General features: G+C 36.2%; 1 protein-coding gene across 7 annotated transcripts in view; it reads right to left on the bottom strand.

Moving 5' to 3' along the window:
* Window positions 1-1,632: 1,632 nt before the first annotated feature.
* LOC129804572 (uncharacterized) overlaps window positions 1,633-23,362 on the bottom strand; it is a 120,839-nt gene continuing 99,109 nt past the window's right edge. For 2 of the 7 annotated variants that reach the window (XM_055852010.1, XM_055852053.1), the window contains 9 exons: window positions 20,570-20,731; window positions 20,107-20,345; window positions 18,399-18,695; window positions 18,051-18,279; window positions 17,522-17,722; window positions 6,070-7,199; window positions 5,699-6,009; window positions 4,395-4,690; window positions 1,633-4,269 (listed from right to left, as the gene is read on the bottom strand). In XM_055852010.1, coding sequence (XP_055707985.1) covers window positions 3,613-4,269; window positions 4,395-4,690; window positions 5,699-6,009; window positions 6,070-7,199; window positions 17,522-17,722; window positions 18,051-18,279; window positions 18,399-18,695; window positions 20,107-20,345; window positions 20,570-20,731 — 3,522 coding nt within the window. In that variant the 3' untranslated portion in view covers window positions 1,633-3,612. Of the gene's footprint in view, window positions 4,270-4,394; window positions 4,691-5,698; window positions 7,200-17,521; window positions 17,723-18,050; window positions 18,280-18,398; window positions 18,696-20,106; window positions 20,346-20,569; window positions 20,732-23,362 lie in introns of all 7 variants that reach the window. The other 5 variants (XM_055851990.1, XM_055852030.1, XM_055851999.1 and 2 more) reach the window with 3 other exon arrangements.

Here is a 23,362-nt window from a genome sequence, read left to right as displayed (position 1 = left end):
CGTACTCTAGAGATTATACAATGCAAAAGAATAACAAAAAATGTATGCTCGACAAACGAGATAACGTGAAAAAGATATTGGAATAATTCCCGAAGGGCAAGGAACTATGAGAATGAAGGTGGCCGAAATAGGGCACCAATGCTATGTCTATATTTTTATTCATTTTAAAATGTATTAAGAATGATTTTAGAGTAAATAAAGACAGTAAACTCTTTACAAGGTTCCAAGCAACACTCTTTCAGAAGAAAGAATAAAAAAATCAATTTGTATTTAAAATGTTACATTTCAAACTTGAGACTTTGGCGCTTGCATGCAACTATGCCGAAATTTGGCACACTTACCCTAACTAAAATAAATTAATCTTTTTACTGAAAGGTATGTTGGTCTACTTTGTATTTAGAAAATTTGAAAATAAAAAAATAAAAATGTAAATTTTAGAAGCGAAATAAGTTCTAAAAAGTTTAATATTACATGACTTGGTGCCTAAATTAAAAAAATAATAATAAAGTTCTAATGATATTTTTGAGTCTATTGGACTAATAAGCCTAGAAAAAATTATATCGCTACTTTTTTGCATATCAGTAAAAAAGGAGTTAAAATTCAATTTTTAAAATCAGTAGAAATTTTTTTCGAAAACTAATGGATCGATTTTACTGAAATATTTTGCACTTTTCCTAGAGAGAATGGTTTAGTGCTTGAATGACATTTTTTTTTAAATTTTCATAATAACAACTTATTTTATAAGATGAAATGGGATTTAAATTTAAACAATATTTTCTGAAATTTTAATTTAAAAATTAAAAAAATAACAGCCTTTGTGATCTTATTTTCTGAGAACTTTTGAAAAGAAATATATTTGCAGTAAACAAGGTATTATACTCTTATGGCCTCTACACACTAGAGAAATTTATGTCCATATTAAAGCAAATTTCCTACGCTTGTGTAGGAAAAACTCTTCAACATGGACATAAATGACTCTAGTGTGTAGAGGCCATTATAGTAGATTTATTTAAAATAAACAAACCAAACATTTTCTGTTGGTAGATGAATCAACCTCGTACATGAACAAAAGATTTTTTAAAACATGAGTTTTCGGGATACTTTAAATTATCACCAGAAGTGTCTTTGGGAGAGATGTGAAAAAGACAAATCAAAGAAACCTGAAGTAATCGAGAATTTCCATCCATCGAAAAGAAATCAATTTTGTTAGGGCTCAAATACCTTCAGGCTAATCCTTGAGAATATTTAGCCCATAAAATTTGCCACTAAAGATTTACCCAAATTCTCATACGATTATGGCTTAGGATCGTCGAATAGAAGTTCTTTACTTTACCTATTCCGTTACTATCAAATTTTACAAGTTAAATACTTATTCTCGATTTTTGTCTCATAAGAGGGTAAATTCAAATTATTTTATAAATTTATCCAATATTATAGAAAAAAATATGAACCAATATCTGTTATCTTTCAGAGCAGATGTATTACATTTAAAATTTTAAGAACTTCAGTGCCCGTTTTTTTATTCGGAAAATTGGGATACAAAATGTAAAGACATCCGCTTTGCTATTCGGATCAAAATTTTGTTCTTTGGATTTGTTGTTCAAAGTCTCGAAGATACATAGTTCAATACAATTTCTTTTTAAATTTTTTTCAGGATTAGAATAACAATTTTAAGGAAGGAATAATAAAAAAAGACATTAGAGAAGTTTTAGTTTTTATAATCCATTTAAAAAACAAAAACTTGACAGATTATTGAAACCGTCAAGATGCCATTCGAATAACTCCGATCTGAATTAGATTATAGTTAGATTTTTTTCAATCAGATTTTCACCTCGGATTTTCGTTTACTAAAATAATAAACCTCTTGACCAGATTTTACTAAACAATAATAATTGAGCATTTGTAAAACCATTAGGGTAAGTGTACCAAATTTCGGCATAGTTACATGCAAGCGCCAAAGTCTTAAGTTTTAAATGTAATATTTTCAATGCAAATTGTTTTTTTATTACTTCTTTTCCAAGGGTGTTGCTTGGAACCTTGCTTTGTTTTCATTAAAATCTTTTCAATGAATTTTAAAATTAATAAGAATAAGACATTGTTTTGGGTAATATTTAGGCCAGCTTGATCCTCATAGTTTCCTATCTTTCTGGAGTTTTTACAAAGTCTTTTCTTACATCATCTCGTTCGTCGATACGATTTTTTGTTTGTTTTTGCATTGTATAATCTTTAGAATATGCAAAAACTACAAAATTATGGAAATTTGAAGAACAAAAGAACTGGTCGAAATTGTAAGCTGTCCGAAATTTGGTACAGTTACCTTAGTAATATTGAGAGGTGGAGCACTTTAAAATTCAATTAGGGCTATAGGATTAATCAAGAACTACTATTATGTTCTTAAAAATCTAATTATTATCTGTTTATTAAAAATCTAAAATGTATTTTAATTTAAAAAAAGGTGTTCAATGAGTTCAATAGATAGTAAACAACTAAATGAAATCAAAGTTATTATAACTTCCTGAACATATTTCTATTTATCTTGTGGTTTTGAAGTGATTAACATTTTATTTTGCACAGAACTGTAGATCTGCTAATTATACGTAGAAGGAACATGCAAGTTTTTGAGTTACTGAGCAAAAGTTTCTAGATATTTTCGTTTTTGGTGAGGGAAGGTGTTTAGTGAAACAATTCTACATAAGGGAAATTTGATCCATATTTTGGCACTTTTTGTGGTCTGTGAGCAAAGAAAATTCACCAACAATTCCATATCCTGCCATTCGTGTGTTTGTGTGTTGTTTTGTGATTTCAAAAACATAAAAAAATCAATTGTTGCCAGAAACTTTCTACTTTGAAGAATTATTAAATCAACGTTTTCATGTCACCTTGATATGTTAATTCTATGTTTTAATACTTTTCTTTTTCTTATTACTTGTTTTAGTGTGTATTTTTTCTTTTAAATAATTTTTCCGTTCATATTTTTCTCGCCCACACATCGCATTCGCGCATATCACAGAAAATTGGTTTTCTTTTTTTTTTTTTGGTATTTCATGTTTTTTTCCTACAAAATTATTGTTTACAGATTTTTTTTTAAATACCATTTATCATTTTTATTCAATAAATATTTTATGTTTTTCTTTCTCCTAAAATTTTTATTCTTATCAATTCTTTTTTTTTCTTTGTCAGTAAACGTAGTTAAATTATTGCAATTAAAGAAATTAATTACTCAACTTTCGAGTAAGCCTGAATTGTATTTCTTTTCCTAATTTATTCCAATACTTGAGTCATTTTTATTTACTTTTTTTTATTTATTTTTTATCTTATAATTCTTTTTCACTTCTATAATCAACGATCTGAAATGGAAGGAATTTATCAATAAGAATAAAAAGGGGTCTATTTGTTGCTTTTTAATCTTCATCTTTTCTTTACTTTTTCCTTTAATACACTAAAGTTTTTTTTTTATTAAATCACAATGCTGGTCGAATTAAATATTAAATTGTAATCCTTTTTTTTTTCTTAATTCACGGAACTAATTGCTAAAAAATATCATTTGAAATGTCCTTTTTGTGATCAACTCTAGTCGATGCACACGTACATGCAGATTTCGCATGTTAATTCTCAGAGTCTGTCTTTGTCACGATCAAAACTCATTGCTTTGAAGACGCTTTTGGGACGGCTACCGAATCCTGCTCGTCTCAGATTGTGATGATCTAGGCTACCCGCTCTCGGTCTACTGGTCACAACCTCTGGTTCATGTTCACTCTGTTCCGTATCCGTATCGCTTCGTTTCCGTCTTCTCCGAACTATATTTTCCTCCTCATGACTTCCTGACGCCTCGGCCACCACTGACAGAGTCGATTCAGACTGTTCTCGACGGTCCATCTCTGCCGCTAGCATCCTAATCTCCCAGTCGTCGCAGTGAAGTTCATCATCGCGTGTTTCATCATCTTCATCATCTGGACCATCTACTTGAGATTCGCTTGAGCTATAGCTAGCTGAACTGTCTTCAATGTTGAGGATCACACTGTCAGCACTGATTCTCTTGAGATTCCCCGTGATGTCCTGAACTAGCACCTCCTCTCGATATGGACTAAGTGATCGCGGCAATTCTTGCATTTCTATACTCTCCTGATCGCTACTCTCTTCCCACGATCGATTGTTTGTGCGTTCACTGCGATGCTTTGGTGAATTGCGCTTCCTCATCCGACACTTTGGTCTTCGATCCGGTTCCGATGGTGGCGATGACGCGAATATCGTATCCAAGGAGTCACCACGCTGTAAGAGATCGTACCCATAAGATCGTCCATAGATGCAGATAGTCAGACAACAGAGAGACTCAAAAGCAGAAGCACACACACAACAGTGATCTTGGCTTCACGTGGACGTCTCACAACACTTACATTACTCACCATGAACGGGAGCTCTATGCTTGAAGCAGAGCTACCCGAACCTGAGGAACCCGCTTCGCGATCCACCTCACCGATTGGTGTCATTGCGAGTTCCCCATCACCATGTCGTTCCAGTTCAGCTATGCGATTCTGTAGCTGAGAGATGATATCATCGCGTTTCTGTATCTCAGCTTCCATCGAGAAGAACTTATCCTGAAACTTTCCCTGTACCTCACGCAAGTGATTCTGGATTACTTGACGAACGCCAAGTAGCACTTCGCCAAAGTATTCCTGATCCTCAAGTGATCCTGCAAGCAGCAAAATACTAAGTTAACAATCCTTCTAAAATGGTGCTGAAATCATAAAAGAAAAATCCAGAGGGTGATCTGTGGAGGTCTTCTACGGTAGTGATCATACAGTGTCTCAGTTGTGATTTTTTTTACTATATTTATTATATACAGGGATTTTTGCTATTTGTCCATTTTTGTGTGGCTGTGTTGTGATTTTGCACTGTGAGTTGAGTTGTGGAGGAGTTCTCTGCAAAGACTTGCTCAAGCATATTAGTCATCGATCACATGGGGAAGGCTGTCTGTATCAGGAGGACAATAAATAATTCTTTGTTTCTTCTACTTGTTCTACATAGACTTTGTGAAGATCAATAAATTCAACAAAAACTATGTGCCGTACAAGATTCATGATTCAGTCATCTTCTTTTTAAGGAAGTTGTTGAGTAATCTAAGACCTTTCCTTTAACATTACAAAGATTGCAATTGGTACTGTCGAACCGTAGATAAAATCATTAAGGTGCCAAAAAATGGTGGTAACCATTTTGCCTAGATTGCAGGCGCAAGATCGGAGCGAACAAGAACCCGGCATAAGGATCTAAGCAAAGAAACTTAGAATATGAAATGCACATTCATTGTATTTCAAGAATTTTGAAATTATCAAGATTTATTGACTGTTGAATACCAAAATTTTGAAAGCATCTATTGATCGTAATCTTGTAATCTTGATCCAAGAATTGAAGCAAAGCGATTTATTTATTTATTGTCCTCCTAATTAACATTAGAAAGTGTTACAGTTATTAGCAAGAAAGAAAATCTATTTATATTACACAAAGCGACAGGGTAACGTGCAGAGGGTTGATCCTATAAAATTTGTCCTAAAAATACAAGAGAAAAAAAAGAGACAAACATACATCGACAGGAAAAATGAAAGGGCATCCTGATCAAGCACATTTTCATTTTTTTTCTGCCACATAACACTGAGGGTGAAATGAAGATTTATTTGGCTTCTTGCTATACTGGTCGAATTACCTTTGAAGAACTTCCTCTGCTTCGACAAATTGAATGGGGAGTCAGCGGATATGAGCCTTCCATGATCAGGAGGCTCCTCGCCCTCCTCCTTGATGATACGCCCATTGCTGGAGGTCTCATGTGTGTCCTCCTTCGTGGGCGCCGTGGGACTCTTGGTAATGGTAGTTGTGGTTAAGGTGAGGGGTAGTGATACAGAAGGAGGTTGTGGGAATTGGGTATCGGGAACTTGTGCGCTGGAAGGAGTACTGGGTTGTGGGGGGATTTGTTCATCTGATGTCGCCTCAATCAGTGAATTAGCACTGTGTGGCGGACTGGAAAGAGTGTTATTGAAGGTTACGCTCTTCATAAATTTGCTGTGTCTTGCCACGTACCCTTCCATCGTTGGTGCCCTTATAACACCCTCCTCGTCTGCCAGTTGACCCAACATCGGCTCAACTGACTCTTTCGACTTTCCATCCTCCGTCATACGCTTCAGGATGCTCTTCAGATGTCGGCGTTCTAAGGTCTCATTGGATTCTGGTGACAAGGGTTGCTGCAAGTAGTCCATCTCATGAATAGGCACACTCGATGGGGCACAAACTTTAACGGGCCTTCCTCGAGCCATGCCTGATGCTTCACTGTGACTTCGCGTTAGTGGTTCTTCCACAGGAGTCACAGCAGCTTCGGGACAGTCGAGGCTGAAGCTTCTTGTTTGGATGACGTGTTCCAACTCCGCCAACTTCTGCCGTTCATTGAGAATCTTCAATTTCTTCACGAATGGTAAACCACTGTACTCAGGCGATAGATCATCGACTGATCTGTAGTTCTTAGGTTTCCTTTGAAGCTTGATGGATTTTGCTTTCATTTGAGATGATATCGATTGCTCACTATCGCTAACACTTGCTCGATGATCTTTGCTCTTGGATCCCTTTCTCTTAGGCAACTTCCAATCGGTAGGCCTTATTGGAGCTATTGACGTAGTGGAGATAGGTCGTGAGTCTGATCCCGTTGTTTTGGGCACAGATGCCGTAGGGGACTCTTCTGTAAAGCTATTATTGAGACTCGTGTAACTCCCACCAGAACTCACTACAGTGGCCAGCTTGAGTTTGGACCAGGGTTTGAGAGGCTCCTCCTTGGGTGCCCCACCCAAAGAGGACTTGATTTTCTCCTTGAGAGAGATACTCGTGGACGGTTTTGATATCTTTGTGATGATAATTGATGCGGCCGATGGCAACAATTGCTGCTTCATACTGTCGCTGGATGATTCCGTCGTTGGTTGAGCATGAGCTTCGTCCTTTTCGGGTATTTTTGGTTCACTGGGTGCCGATGATGCACCCTGGATGGCCTTTATACGATCCCTGAAGGAGACCTTGAGGGTGGGTTTTGGCAGTGGGGACGGATTAGCGAGACATGTACTTGGAGTCAGGACAGTGGAGGTTTGCTTAATACTAGGCGCACTTGAGAGGATACAAGATGTTGTTGCAGGAACTGATATTGTGCTCTGTGTCGTTACGATTTGACTCTAAATGCAAAAATTTAAGTATTAGTTCTGTATTTAAATACTGCAGCTCTCTCAGTGATGGGAATGAGCAATTTATTTGATTTTTACTTTAAATATTTCCAGAAATAATAAAAAGCTACATACAAATAATTTACATTTTTCCTAGGTAATATTTGATAATTTTAATTTAATTTAATTTTTAGGATGTTAAAAAATACTCTGACATTTAAACTTGGCAAAAAGACAAATTGTTGGAGAAATCAAACAGTAACACGGTTTAATTCTATAATTAAAAAATTATTGCAGATGAATGTTTTATAGGATCAATAATCATTTTATGAATCCTAAAATAAATTGACGGCTTATAAATATTTATTTCATTTAATGCAATTTCAATGTAGAGTTGAAATTAAAGCATAGCTGTTGTTTATCATAGCATCTCTACCTGATAATTTTAGAATATCATCGAAACACCATTCTGGTCGTATCAAAAATATTTTAAATTCCCCATAAAGTATATGTATAATGAATGATTGTACTGAAAAATTGTATTAGTGACACATTGAAATATTTAGAAAGTTTTAAAATTAGATAAGGACTAAAAATATCTACACACTATGAGTAAATTCCGTCAGAAATTTGCTTTAAAAACTGTTCTTAAAAAATTTGTAAAGATAATTTGTCTAGTGGGGGGTCCGTGGTGCAATTGGTAAGAGCGTTCTGCTCTTGGGCGGTGTGACCCTCGGGTCGACTGTCACAGTTGTGAGTTCGATTTCCGCCCGGTGCAAATGATTGAAGCGTTTGAATGGACATTTTTCACGAAACATTGTAAACTGAATAATAAATTTACATCGAAACATCGAAATAAAATAAATAATAATTTGTCTAGCGTTCAGATATTTTTTTTAATTGTATCCTTCACCTTGTCTTTCACATTAGAATGAAATTCATCAAGGTTATTTTTTATCTTATATTTGAAGACAATCTGCTAGAAAAACTGCGAAAAACGTTTTTGAAAATTCCCTGGGGTGATATTTGATGAACTGTTGTGCAAAATTTTTCAAAAATGTGAAGGAAGATTGTTTTTCTAGAGATGTTGTTTTTGGTGAATTCCAAGTTAAACTTGGAGGAATATTTCTTCTGATTTTCTCTTGAAATTATCTGAAAGTATCCCATCTGCGCAATACTGAGGAGCTTTTCAATACATTGACCCCGTAGGGTAAATGTCCTAATTCAAAACCATTTCCAAACGCTTTAACATTGACAGAAGATTCAACACATAAATTAATATTTTTCTGAAGAGAATTACATAAGTTTGTTCCTTGACTCTTCTAGAATGTTACTGTTTAGTGAAAATTCTTTAGATATCATTTGAAAACTTCTTAAATACAAAAAAATGCGCGAGTGTAAAATGCTTCTATTGGAAACAAATTAATCCAAATGGAGACAAGGAAAAGTTTCTAATTGGAGACAAACAGTGTAAGTGAAACCGCGACGATAGGCTTCCAAAACCTTGTTGAGTTGCTCCTGAATGCAGGATTTGTTCTTATTCCTGGTTTTTTCATCTTTCCCATCTAAAACAATAAAAAAATCTCTCCAAAAAAATCATATTTCCGAAGTTTCCTATTGAAGCATTTGCAGACACTTCAGAAAAACCCTTTTTGTTCACGAAATAAGTAATTATTTCATTTAAAAATTTCACGTGCCATTAACAATAAAGATTAGCAGTTAATTTAACAAAAATTAGCCATAAATATGACATAAATGTTGAACAAAACGAATAAACAAGAGTCACCTCATTGGTTTTCATTGGATACATAGTCGATCGATGAAAAATTTCATGGTGAAAAGGTACACTTTTAATTTTTCTGAGAAATTAACAAATTAAAATTTATGAATATGAATGGATTTTTGCTTTACTTGGAGCAAAATTGACTAAATAATGAAACTGTGGTATAGAAAATTAATAAATATAATAATTTAGTAGGGGAAAGTCGTCTGCCTTCAAACGAAAAATGGAGTTCCAAATTTAAGATTTTTTTCTGAAGAATCCACAAAATGGATTTTATTTTCTACTACACCAAAAAATTCTCTTGTTCATTCGGCGTATATGATTACCTCATTTAGCACTCGCAAGTCCTCAGTTTTTTCTTCTGAGGAAATTAAAAAAGTGATGTCGATTTGTATGAAGGCAGCTGGCATAGTCTGCCTTCAAACGCGAGGCAGCTGCCTTTAAATGTTTTTTTTTTCACTGAGAATATTGAATCAATAAAACTAAATGGGCTATAAATGATTAGATTGAAGCCTAACGCACTCACTAAAATCATCACTGCAGTCAAAAGACATTAGGGGAAAGTCGTCTGCCTTTAAATGCAGCAGCCTTTAAATGTTGCGATTTTTTCGTTGTTCTCAAAAGCATAAATTATATTCTATTAACTATTAGGTAGCTATCCATCATCCTCACAAATCATCAAAAAATGGAGAGCCTAGCTCCTATTTCCTAGATGCTAGATAAAAAAAAATGAAAATGAGCTCTAAACTGTAATTTTGATGTTCCACAAATCATGTGATTTTTCATAGTAAAAATCATTTTACAAATAAATCTTCCACTGTGACACATAGAAGGTTAATCAGGCTTAATATTTCTGTTAATACATTTTGGTTCAGATGACACAATTTTTGTGGGTGGCAAAAATTTGCAAATGTCACCCTGCAGCAGCCTTTAAATGCTAATGTCGTGTGCCTTTAAATCCTGTCTTTCCATACATCAAAACAAGTGAAATCGAACTCCTACTTTTCTCTGACGAACGTCATACAAATACTTATAACCCGCTATCTTGCTCCGGCCGGGATGTTTCAAGTTGACAATTGTCAACTTCAATGGCTTTTTCTTCCAAATTTTCAAGTGCAAAACAGTGCTTCAGAAAAATGTGAAGAAAAGTTATTGTTTAATGTCTTTAGACTGCAGTGACGATTTTACTGAGTACGTTAGGCTCCAACCTAATCATTTATAGCCCATTTAGTTTTATTGATTCAATATTCTCAGTGAAAAAAAAAACATTTAAAGGTAGCTGCCTCGCGTTTAAAGGCAGACTATGCCAGCTGCCTTCATACAAATCGACATCACTTTTTTAATTTCCTCAGAAGGAAAAACTGAGGACTTGTAAGTGCTAAATGAGGTAAGCATATACGCTGAATAAACAAGCGAATTTTTTGGTGTAGTAGAAAATAAAATCCATTTTGTGGATTCTTCAGAAAAAAATCTTAAATTTGGAACTCCATTTTTCGTTTGAAGGCAGACGACCTTCCCCTACACAATAACTTTTCTTCACAATTTTCTGAAGCACTGTTTTGCACATGAAAATTTGGAAGAAAAAGCCATTGAAGTTGAAAATTGTCAATTTGAAACATCCCGACCGGAGCAAGATAGCAGGTTATAAGTATTTGTATGACGTTCGTCAGAGAAAAGTAGGAGTTCGATTTCACATGTTTTGATGTATGGAAAGATAGGATTTAAAGGCACACGACATTAGCATTTGAAGGCTGCTGCAGGGTGATATTTTCAAATTTTTGCCACCCACAAAAATTGTGTCATCTGAACCAAAATGTATTAACAGAAATATTAAGCCTGATTAACCTTCTATGTGTCACAATGGAAGATTTATTTGTAAAATGATTTTTACTATGAAAAATCACATGATTTGTGGAACATCAAAATTACAGTTTAGAGCTCATTTTCATTTTTTTTTATCTAGCATCTAGGAAATAGGAGCTAGGCTCTCCATTTTTTGATGACTTGTGAGGATGATGGATAGCTACCTAATAGTTAATAGAATATAATTTATGCTTTTGAGAACAACGAAAAAATCGCAACATTTGAAGGCTGCTGCATTTAAAGGCAGACGACTTTCCCCTACTGTATTTATCATGAAAACAGTGACGTTTCCATCTGGAGTAGCGAAAAATTTCCATTTGAAGCAGGTTTTGAATTAGCTTAATTTACCCTACACCAAATCATAACATGGATGGAAAGGATGAAATTAATGAATTCTTTAACACCTCTATTGTCTTACTATATCACTGCAGTATGTTAGAAAGCCCCATGTGGGAGACCGGGGCAGAATTAGGCAGCAAATGAAATTTCTAAATACCTTATTATAATTATGAGACCACTAGTAAATTATTATAATTTTGTTACTACTTCGATGTATAACTGCAATGGTTCAGAAATTTGTCAAAATAAAACATCCCAAAAAGTTTCATTTTGATGTAGTTTTATAAAATCAATTGCATAACTCAATCGAGAAGCCTTACAAAATGAATAATTGGGCTTAGGTACGGCTTTAGTAATACATATAAAAGTTTAACTCCAATGTTTTCAAGGAAAAATTAGATAGGATAAGTGTGCCAAATTTCGGCATAGTTGCATGCAAGCGCCAAAGTCTCAAGTTTGAAATGTAATATTTTAGTATAATTTTATTTCTCAATCTTTTACAAACGCGTGTTCACACTCGGGGCACTCTGACAAGACTAATCAACTAGCGCCTCTCGCGCCAAACTTACAAATCACTAATTCAATTTAAAAAATGAATCGTTAATTTTTATACTGCAGCTCGGCCAATTCTGACCCATAATTTAAATCTTATTTAAATTAAAAATAAAAAAAACAAAAACAAGTTAAATTTAACCTACCCCAGAGTGTAAACTTATTTTTCTTCAAAAAGCAAATCTATCCCTAATTCAGGAGATGAATGTTGCTCTGTGTCAGAACCTGGCTCACAATCATTGACACGCCACAATCGCATGTTTTTCGCTTCAACAATACCTTCATAGGGGATTTGAGTTACCTGGCATTCATCAATATCACGGATAACGTACCGATCATGAGGCAACACACGTTCAACAACATAAGGCCCCTTGTATTTTGGCATTAATTTCTTATTAATGCCGGGCGTTGTGTCAACATTCTTAATGAGAATGAAATCGCCTACTTCATAGGTTCGTGGACTGTGGTGAAAACGAGAAAATTGCTTTTCATTGTACGCTTGAACCCTTTCAATATTCTGAGAAGCCCTGTCTCTTAGGTCTTTGAGATTTCGTTCAACCGGATCCGCCTTATCTTCTAAGTATTCTGCGAGTTCATCCACGTCAGGCCCCTTCTGATCTACCCCAAACAACAATTGACTGGGAGTACAACCAATTGATCGATGAATAGTGTTATTCAGCGCAAATTCAGCACGTGAGATCTGCTTCACCCAGTCAGCGTGCTGTGCAGGTTCACTTAATTTCGCTAATATTGGCAACAAGACACGATTAACCCTTTCCACTTGACCATTGGCCTGAGGAGATGCAACTGCGACTTTTACATGCTCTACGTTTTTCTCATCCAAAAAACTCTTGAACTCATGCGAGGTAAAGCAACTACCTCTGTCTGAAACAATCCTCACCGGTCTACTGTAATAATCAAAATACTTTGCCAGCGCACAACAGACCTCCTTAGTGCTCGTGGAAGCAACCGGGTACAAGCGAGTGTACTTTGTGAACGCATCAACGACTACTAGTACATGTTTCCTCTTTGATTGTAGTGAAGGCAAAGGACCCACATGATCAACGTGAAGCGTATGGAATGGTACAGCTTTCTTCGGAATACTATGCAAATCTTGACGATTATCTTTAGGCGGAGCAGAATAAAGCATACACTTTACGCAGTTTTGTATAAATGTTTCCACCTTCTTGTTCATACTTGGGAACCAATAAAGTGTCTTCAGTTTATCATAGGTCTTATTCATACCGAGGTGCCCAACCTTCTCGTGAATCTTTTGAATTAAAGCTTGTTCCATTTCGCAAGGGACATAAAAATATGCATGGTTTCTACGATCGCGCCTGTACACCAATCCATCCCGCAAAACGTAAAGCTTATCTTCCTTAGTCTCTAACTTCTTTTTGATCTCCAAAATCAATGGGTCTCTGCTTTGTGTAGCTCGCAATTGGAAGTCCAAATCAACTTCTCCTGCATAATAGCAACGACTCAATGCATCAACATGCTGCATGAGTTCACCACGTCGGTGAACAATCGTATATGAATATCCCTGCAATTCTATAACCCAACGAGCAACCTGCCTATTCATGGGCGCTTTCTTGGTTGTTTGTTCAAAAGCAATACAATCCGTTACTATAAAAAAGTTAATTCCTTCCAAGTACACACGAAATCTTCTGAGAGCATAAATAACCGCAAGAGTTTCTAGCATGAAACTTGAATATTTAGCCTCGGATTCAGTCGTACATTTCGAGTAGTATGCAACTGGATGAAGCTTCTTGTCATCCTGCCTCTGTAAGAGCATTGCTCCAAATCCCATAGAACTGGCGTCCGTATGGAGTTCTGTTTCCCGCTTAGGATCATAATATGCCAAGACTGGGGAACTAATCAATCGACTTTTCAACTTAATGAAAGCATCTTGGCATGCTTGATTGAAATCAAACGTGGCATCTTTCTTAAGCAGATCAAAAAGAGGTCTCGCAATTTTTGAAAATCCCTCTACAAATCTACGCAGGTAGGCACACAACCCCAAAAATGCCCGAACTGCTCTTACTGAGGTGGGAATTGGATAATTCTTAATCGCACGAAGATGTATATCACTTGGCTTTATTCCCTTCTCTGACACGACATAGCCCAAGTATTCCAATGAGGAGTATCCGAACTTACACTTAGACACTTGGATATCAAGTCCGTTCTTTGCCAAGCAATTCAAAACGCGTTTAAGCAAAACCTTGTGCTCTTCGAAACTTTCACTCGCAACCATTATATCGTCCATATAGACAATGATTGAGCCTTCTTCAATAAATTCTCTCAATATTTGTGAAATGAACCTTTGAAATACAGAAGGTGCATTTTTGAGACCGAAAGGCATCATTGTATACTCGTATTGCCCATCAGGCGTGACAAACGCTGTATACTTGATCGACTGCTCTGATACTTTAACCTGATGAAATCCACTCTTAAGGTCCAGTAAAGAAAATATCTTCTTATTTCGCAACTGTTCTAAGCAATCGTCAATCAGTGGCAAAGGATAATTATCGCGGACCGTCAAGTGATTTAAAGCGCGATAATCGATGCACATTCTTGTGCTACCATTTTTCTTTTGCACCAATACAATTGGTGAAGCGTATGGAGAATTACTAGGACGAATCACACCCTTACTACAAAGATCATTGACAATCTCACGTACTTGTCCCCTTTCTGCATAAGAAAGCCGCCTTGGCGGACTATAGAAAGGCGTATCATTGGTCAAACGAATCTCCATCTCACATTTAGAGCCATGTGCACCATTCGAAGAGAACTTCTCAAAATATTCCTTCTCAATTAAATAACGCAATTCAGTTGACTGTTCTTCTGACAACGAAGTACAGATATCAATCTCATCATTGCTGACTGCCAAAATGGCGTTCTCCAAAGGGCAGAAACCACTTTCCTCCAATATTTCGATATTTCCCATCATCAATTGGATGGAATGATCATTGAAAGCAACTTTATCCAAATCTTCAAAATCAGACTCAAAATCTTGATCATTTTCAACACAATCCTCGAACCCGCAACAAATAACCGGAAGTTCACTCATATCTATATCCGGCTGACTTTTTATTTCCCGCTCAATATTGACTGGACTTTTTGCCTCATCATCGTTACGATCCACTCCCAATCCCTGTACATCTACCGCGTTTGAGCCAGACTCTGTGATTGTGTAAAGGAATGCCTCGCTATTCTCTACCAAGCCCATTTCTTGATTTTCTTTCACTTTGTTGGTAAAATGTAAATGTATACCGAACTTCTTGAGAGCATCTCTTCCCAACAACAAATTCATAGGCATACAAGAATCTGGAACCACCAAAATCTTTATTTCAATCTCTTTTCCTGACAGTATTAAAGTACAGTTCAATTCATCAAGGAAAGTGATTGGTGTTCCGCCAAAACCTCTGAATCGTGAAATTATTTCATGTTGGGTATTTAAAAGATCTTTTGGAATTACTGATGCTCTTACCAAACTTACTGGGCTTCCTGTATCCAGAAGGGCAACAATTGTTTTAACCGCGAGACCTTCCTTACAATGAATAGCAACACTCACCTGTACAGTAATTGGAATCTCTGACTCATCTGACTCTACAGCAGCAGCTACGGCAGCTCCAGTAGTGCAATCCTTCACCGAATGTCCTAGTTGTCCACAAGCGAAGCAACTTCCTGGTGTTCTCTTTGGTTTAGGGCAATTTGCAGACAAATGCCCCATTTGGAAACAGTTGAAACATTTCCTCTGGCTTATCGGTCGACTGGATGATGAATTCTTAACTTCCCGTCCGTCGCTCATGGGCTTCAGTGGTTGTCGTTCATATCTTGGTATTAAATCCTTCAATTCTTTCATCGTTTTGGCTCCAGCAAGCACAGCAGCATTTGATGTTCCATCTCTCAAGCCTTTGAGAACAGCACTGATAATGTCCTCTTCAGTGATTCCTTCAGCCATGGCAGCAATCTCTTCCATTGCCACAACATAACGATGAAGAGATTCATCTTTGAGGCGCATACGTTTGTCCATCTTCTGGAGAACCTCTCGAATTGACAGCTTTCTACCAAATTCTGACAAAAGCACATCTTTCAATTGTCCCCAAGTGGTTGAATTGTGTGCCCTCAGTACCATTCTAGCTGTCCCTTTCAGCATACGTCTTGCGAACACCATCTCAGCCGGCCCTCTGATTCCAAAAGCAGCGCAAACGTCTTCAAACGATTCTATCCATTTGCGCACCGGATAATCATCATCACCACTGAAGGATTCAAGAGCACCCTCGACGTCAGAAAATCTCAAGGACATGGAATTCATCGGTGGCAAGTCATCAGTTGCTCGTGCACGTGAGCCCGACAGCTCCAAAAGTCTTCGAATATCAATTGTGGCCAAAAGAGGTGGACACTGAATATCCGCATTTGTCTCATTACGAGCTGGGTCGCTTCTTTCCCCAGAAGCTGCGCCGTCTGCATTGGAATCTTTTGGAATAGCTCCACGTGTTTCATCAATTTTCATCGTTGAAAGGCCAAGATTCACATTTTCCGCAAGTACATTGACGCCGTCTGCATCCTTTCCGCCGTATGCGTTCTCTCCACCGTCTGTGGAGTTCCATGAGTGCCCCCTCGCGCCGTCTGCCTCGGGAAAACCCCGGAAACTTCTCTCACAGCTCCTAACCTCAACTGGGAGTCCGATGGCATGAGCAAATATTTCACGGATTTTCGCTTCGTCTGCGTCATCCGGGAAGTACACCCCCATCCTGGTCAACTCCTTCTTAATATCTTCCACAGTTGGAGTCATTTTGGCACCCCACACCTGAATTTTAGTATAATTTTATTTCTCAATCTTTTACAAACGCGTGTTCACACTCGGGGCACTCTGACAAGACTAATCAACTAGCGCCTCTCGCGCCAAACTTACAAATCACTAATTCAATTTTAAAAATGAATCGTTAATTTTTATACTACAATATCTTTAATAGAAATTGATTTTTTTTCATTCCTTCTACTTAATGAGTATTGCTTAGAACCTTGTAGAAAGTTTATCGTCTTTATTTACTTTAAAATCATTCTTAATACATTTTAAAATGAATAAAAATATAGACATAGCTTTGGTGCCCCATTTCGGCCACCTTCATTGTCATAGTTCCTTGCCCTTCGGGAATTCTTCCAATGTCTTTTTCACGTCATCTCGTTTGTCGAAGCTACATTTTTTGTTATTCTTTTGCATTGTATAATCTCTGGAGTATGTAAAAACTAAAAATTTTTGGAAATTCGAGGAACAAAAAAGGTGGCCGGAATTGCAAGCTGGTCGGAATTTGGCACACTTACCCTATATGCAAAAATTGGAACTGCTCCTTTGTTAAACTACCCCACTTTTGCTGAGATTTTCCGCGAAAAACAAAAGAAAAAAATACGAAGTATTCTTGCGAGTATGGGTTATAGGGGGAAGCGGGGCACCTTTGAAATAAGGCACCTTTAAAATCGGGCATTTTCTCCTTTTTTTTAATAAAACCTTAAACTGAACACAATTAATTTGTGGAGCTAAATTATATCGGTGAAAGGCCTAGTTGCATTTAAAAATAGTAGAAAAAGTCCTATTTTAAAGGTTCCCCACTTCACCCTATTTCTGCTTTGTTTTCTTTTCCAAATTACTCAATTTTACCCTATACCTGTATTGTTGTATTTGGAAAACTTTTAATTGAATCTCGTAAGTAAATGAAATGAAAATTTGAACTACATTCATACCCATCACTGATTGTAACTGACCAAAAGCCTTCGAGGGTATTTCTATTATTACCTTCGATGATGCCTCTTTGGAAATTTTGTCCTCTTTTGCCTTGAGAAGTTTCAGTCGTTGCAAAAGTGGGAGACCTGCCCCAATGACTTCAGGTTCTGGTTCCTCCTGAATTGACTCCTGTGGTGATACAGTGGATGTTACATGAGTGTGGGGTGATGTAATCATTGGAGGTGCAGCTTTCACAGCACGTTCTTCACGATCCTGTGAGTGCAGAGACAAAACGGAAACAATGTGACACAATCACACAGGACCACAGAATAAACATTTAGGAGAGGAATAGGATAACTTGTGGTATTTTTGACATGACTAAATACAGTATAAACAAAGCACAAAAGTGGATAATTGGAAAGGAGAAAGATTAAATATCCTTCCGTATCCTTCTTGTGTAGATTTCTGTGACTCAGACAACAATGGTTTAATGGGAAATGCCTATGGGTAGTTTTCTCATGTGAATGTTCTATATATCAATGAAATTGTACGATAGCCAATTTGCTAAGTTTACGGGTGAGACTAATTGAATTTTACGAACTTGTTTCTCCTTCAGCAATCGAAGTCGCGACAACAGAGGAAGACCCGCTCCAATGGGGCTTGGTGATTTTTCTGGTGGTTGCTGGTGATCATCATCATTTGCTATATCATCAGACCTAACGTGTGACATTCGCTTTAATTTTCCCTTGGATGCTTTACTCCCACCCGAAAATGATGTTCCTGTGTGCAATGGCTGTAGTTCTATGGATTCATTGCTTCGTCTGCCAGTTCTGCAATTAATTGATTTCCATTCGTTAATTTTCGCATAAGTTTTAATTATCGCTTCCTGATTAATTGATTCCCATCTGTAATTGCTTCTCAAACAATCTCTCCCACCCACAATACTCACCTCGATTTCCTCAGAACATTCTTGATACCCTTAACGTCGCTTCGCAATTTATCCACAATCCGCTTTGAGGCACTGTTCTCAGAGCTGTCTCCCTGGGCAGCAGCTTGTGCAGCTTCCCTGTCACTCTGCAATTTGGCATGCCTCTTGTTAACACATCTCACCTCCATGAGGCGCTTTCGACCCAGAGTTTGAAGAATCTCCTGAGCTTCTGGATAGTCCTTCATGGCCGCCAATACGTCTTCCCGGGACAATGAAAAGAGCTCAGAATACCCCACAGAACGAACATCTGCTGTACGCCTAATTGAACACACACAACAATTGCATTAGCACCAAGGAAGTGGTCTTTGGAAACTTTTCCCAAACACCCATTTCAAAGTGCATCTTCCTAGAATTACCACTAGTTTGCAAACTCTTTGTTTAACAATTGGTTTTCTATGGGAATTCACTGAAAAGTGGGTCAAATATCATGTAAATTCGTACCATTTGGCACACAATTACTATATAGCAAATACAGTATGTTTTTGAGGGAAATTTCCAATAGAATTGTGTGAAAATGCCCGATAAACATTTATAGTTGTACGATCTTACATGATCATTGTAACATAAATTGGTTGCTAAATTGAGCGTGAAAATTCTGAAACATCTCTCCAAAATATCAATTGTAACTATATAGGATTGAATAGCCGAAATAGCCTATTTAAGAACCTATTCAAAATAGAAAGGGGGGAATTGGGGTAGCTTTAAATTGGGTCAGTTTTGAAATTCGGTTTTCTCTCCTATTTTCAAATGAAACTGAATCTTATTATAATTTAGCTCAAGGAACCAACTGCGATGCTAAATTACATATAGTGATTCCAAATACCCGGGTATTTTGAAGTTGCCGGGTACCCGGTTCCCCTGAGATCCGTACCCGGGTACCCGGGTCGGGTACCCGGTTCTGGAATCACTAATTACATAATGATAAGGCTCAATTCCATTTATAAATACACTGAGAAAAAAAAGAGGGTGCGATTAACTTTTTTTCCTCATAACTAACACTTTTTAGGTGTAAAAATATATCAACATTTTTTAATGTTAATATTACACCTTTTTAAGGGTAAAATTAACATGAAAAAGGTTAACGTTAACCCCCAATACACCTAAAAAGGGTAATAGTTACACCGATTTCGGATCAATACTGCAGGGTAAAATTAACATTTCCGGAATGTTATTTTAACAATTTCAGATTTCTCTCACTCAAGTGTAGGAGAAAAACCCTAATTTCAAAGCTGTCCCAATTCATAGGTGCCCCAATTCCCCCTAAAGAATTTTCCCTTTATAAACATACTTATTACTAAATTTTTAATTTAATACATTATCTCTGTCGAGATCTTTTTATTTGATTTTCTTCGCTCTAGGAAAATCGAATATCCATTCATATTGATAGCTTTTAATAAAAAAATCCCATTTAGAACTGTTTCTGGCTGTTCTATCCTATACTAGTATACACGATTATATCGAAAAGGACAATTTCGTAGGATGTTAAAATTTTATTTCAGTTGAGCAAAAACGATGAAGTTGTACAAAAGATCTACTAGTTTGAAAATTAAGAAAAAATCTACCAAATGACTTGGTCTTAATAGATCGAGTAAAAATGATTCAAACATTTTCGTTTCCCTACACCTTATAAGTATATACTGTACAAGAAACTTTATAAAGTTTTTCTCACTTATTGAGACCATCCAAGTTCAGGATGCCAATCTCTCCGAAAAAGTCACCAGCTTTCATAGTCGTCAGCACTTTTCCAGTCTCACTCAGCACCTCTAGAATACCATCAGCAATTATGAACATTTCTCTTGCCACTTCACCCTTTCGGCAAATCATATCGCCGGGAGTGAAAATGTATGCCTTCATTTTCAGCACCAAGTCATGCAAGAACTCTGGCTGGCACTCTTGAAAAATTGTGACCTATTGAGAGATGAAAATCCATAAATTAAGCATTCAACTCTTGGCACAGTCAATTGAATTATGTCATCATGAATGTAAAACAGAAAATTAAATAGAAAAAATAAATAGTTACAGTACCACGACTTTTCAAATCCAAACACTACTGTTAAGAATCCTCTTTGAAGATACTCCAACTGGTACAATATTGAAATATATATAAAAAAGGTCTTCAGGATATACTTTACCTTTTTCAGTACACTCAAATTCACATGCAGCGCCAGTTCTGTCTTTAGTTTGTCAGGAAGTAGACCCAGTGCTGTATTAATGTCTCCTCCGCCTTGAATACGTCCTCTGGACCAGCTGTAGTCATACCATCGAAGTACACGTCTTTTCATGCCACCGGGAACCTGTGAATGTGCGACACGAGGAACATTAAACAGTGTCGCGTAGTTGACTATCCCATCCTCCCCAGCATCCACTTCCACCCACGGGGTTCCTCATTAAGTTAGTTACTCCCCAGACAATCTCGTTATCCGACAGAAATGCAACCTCTAAAGAAAATCATTTTGCAAAAGAAAGAAATTGTTTTTGCTGCAAGGAAAACAATTGCAAATTAAAAAAAAAGATCCTTTGCCTTTCAATTAGTAATACCAAAGACAATTATTATGCTCATTACCTTATTAATCAAATTGATTTGTATCATTATATACAATACGGAGAACTTAATTAGAGGAAATATCTCCTTGAGGGTACATTAAAGTCAAACTCAATTAAGCTATTTGTGACATTATTCAATGAACATTTTCTTAATAATTTGATTGAGTTTTGAAGCAGAAGTTTACAAATATTTCTCATTAAATTGAAAGTTTGACTGCTTGAACTCTGCCAAGAAAGCATCAGTTATTATACACTCTTGGCGTCACCCCATCATCTTTACAAGATTTAACGAAAAAATCCCTAAAAAAATTATTCTTAGATTAGAATGTCCTTTAAGGGGTTACATGGGTCTCTCAGGTCAAAAATAGGTCTTTTTTCTGATAATAATTTATTGTGTCGAAAATATTCTAGAACTTCCAACTCTTGGGATGTGAAAGAGTAACTTTAGAACAAAATTAAAAAAAAAATTGAAAATTCGACCGTTGATTCTTGGAACCATTCCCCAAAAAACAGACCTTGCGGTAGGCAGGATTCTCCCAGTAGGTTCATATGAAATCAAAAAACTAAATATACTCTGTTAGAGAGGAATAGATGGACCTCTGGATGAATGAAGAATTTTTGAAAAAACAAAATTTATAATATAGGTATAGCTATAGGTTTTTGGCAAAAGTTTTTGTAAAAAAGTATCAATTTTATCCTATTTTTCAACACATTTTTTATTGTAAAAATGTTTCTGATTAAAGGAAGTGCAAATCCTTCATTCCAAACAATAGATAATACTTCTCAAAACAAGTATGCAAAATTTCATAAAGATCGGTTCAGTAGACTCTGAGTAATCTTGACTACCACATTGTAAAACGGTGTTTTGAGAAAATCGCGTTTAAAGTTTTACAACAATATGCAACGAGCGGAATGCATAACTAAAACTGCTCTACCTTCGAGAGTTTTACTCCAATTGACTTGAAATTTTCAGAAAATATTTTTCCAATGTTATACTATGAAATAAAAAATAAAAAAATAAATGATTTTTTTGACCTGAGAGACCCATGTAACCCCTTAATACCAACGTAAATAAAGATGAGAAATAAAAATTACACGAATAATCATTAGTTTGCTTATTTACAACAATTCTTGTTGTTAAGTTACATAAATATGTAATTCAAGCAAATGTGAAATCTCTAATTTATGTAATTCAATTGTGTAATATAAGGAATGCCAAATGTGTGCATGGTGAATAATGTATTCCGTTTTCTCTTCGTCCGGGAAGTTTATTATAAACCTGGACAAGTTTAAAAATGTTCAGGAGCTGGCGGAAGTCCCTATAACCCGGAACAGGCTTCGGAACCGTTAGGAAATCCCGGAAATTTTGAAGAATCCTTGAGAATCCACAAAAATATTGAGGACCCTTAGAAACTCGGAGATTCCTAGCGAAACTGAGAAAGATTCAAGAATTCAGGAAACTCGATAAATTTTTGGGAACTAAGAACATCCTTAGAAATTGTCAGGAACTGTTAGGAAGGAGCGCTAGGGGTAACTGAAATTGAGAAACCCTTGTAAATTGTCCGAGAAACGCTTAGCGGTACCCGATAGAATCCCACTTTTTGAATTGTGAATCCCGAGAAATCCAATCTTTGCATCGCGATACCCGAGAAACCCAAGAATTGCATAGCGAAACCCGGAAAACCAGAAACCCTTGTTAGAAAAAATAGGAATGAGTTACATCTTAAAGGGGGGGGGGTCACCAAAGATCGGAAGCATATCTCATACCGTTTGGCATATAAATCGTGAATAATAAGTGAATAATCATTGCCAATTTTGATCAATGCAATTAGGTTGATTAATGTAGAGTTGAATAAATAAATTATATTATCTATTAAATTTCTTTCTATTAAATCTATTTTTATCTCAATTTTATGAGAAATAAATGAAATTTGACTCGAAAAATTCAAAATAACATATTTTTCGGTCATAGGCCGAAATGTTAGCCTCTACTATAGAACTTGTTTCTCCCACTTTGTTGGTCTTTTTATTTTTACTGCTCATATTCAAAGAAAGAGCAGTAATTTTTAATTTTAAATTTGTATATAATTTGTCTGAATTTGAGCAAGAAAACATCATCTTAATTTTTCTTCATCCGACTCCAGTTCCGATTCCAAATCATTGCATTATGCCATAGTCGTAAATCCATCAATATAGCCTGTACTTAGGACTACAACTTATACGAAAGTCGAAAATAATAGCGGTTTTAAATACAAATTCTCGAAACAATGCTGTTACAACGAAGGGGGTCAGCGAAAAAAGAAAATCGATTTCTCTTACTGTTTGAGCTCCATGATGGTAATTAGAACCATTTTAGGATCAATATTTCTTTCTTTAAGTTG

This window comes from Phlebotomus papatasi, chromosome 1 (genome assembly GCF_024763615.1).
Source record: "Phlebotomus papatasi isolate M1 chromosome 1, Ppap_2.1, whole genome shotgun sequence".
NCBI classification, from domain to species: Eukaryota; Metazoa; Arthropoda; class Insecta; order Diptera; family Psychodidae; genus Phlebotomus; species Phlebotomus papatasi.
This window is presented reverse-complemented; position numbering and strand designations above follow the sequence as displayed.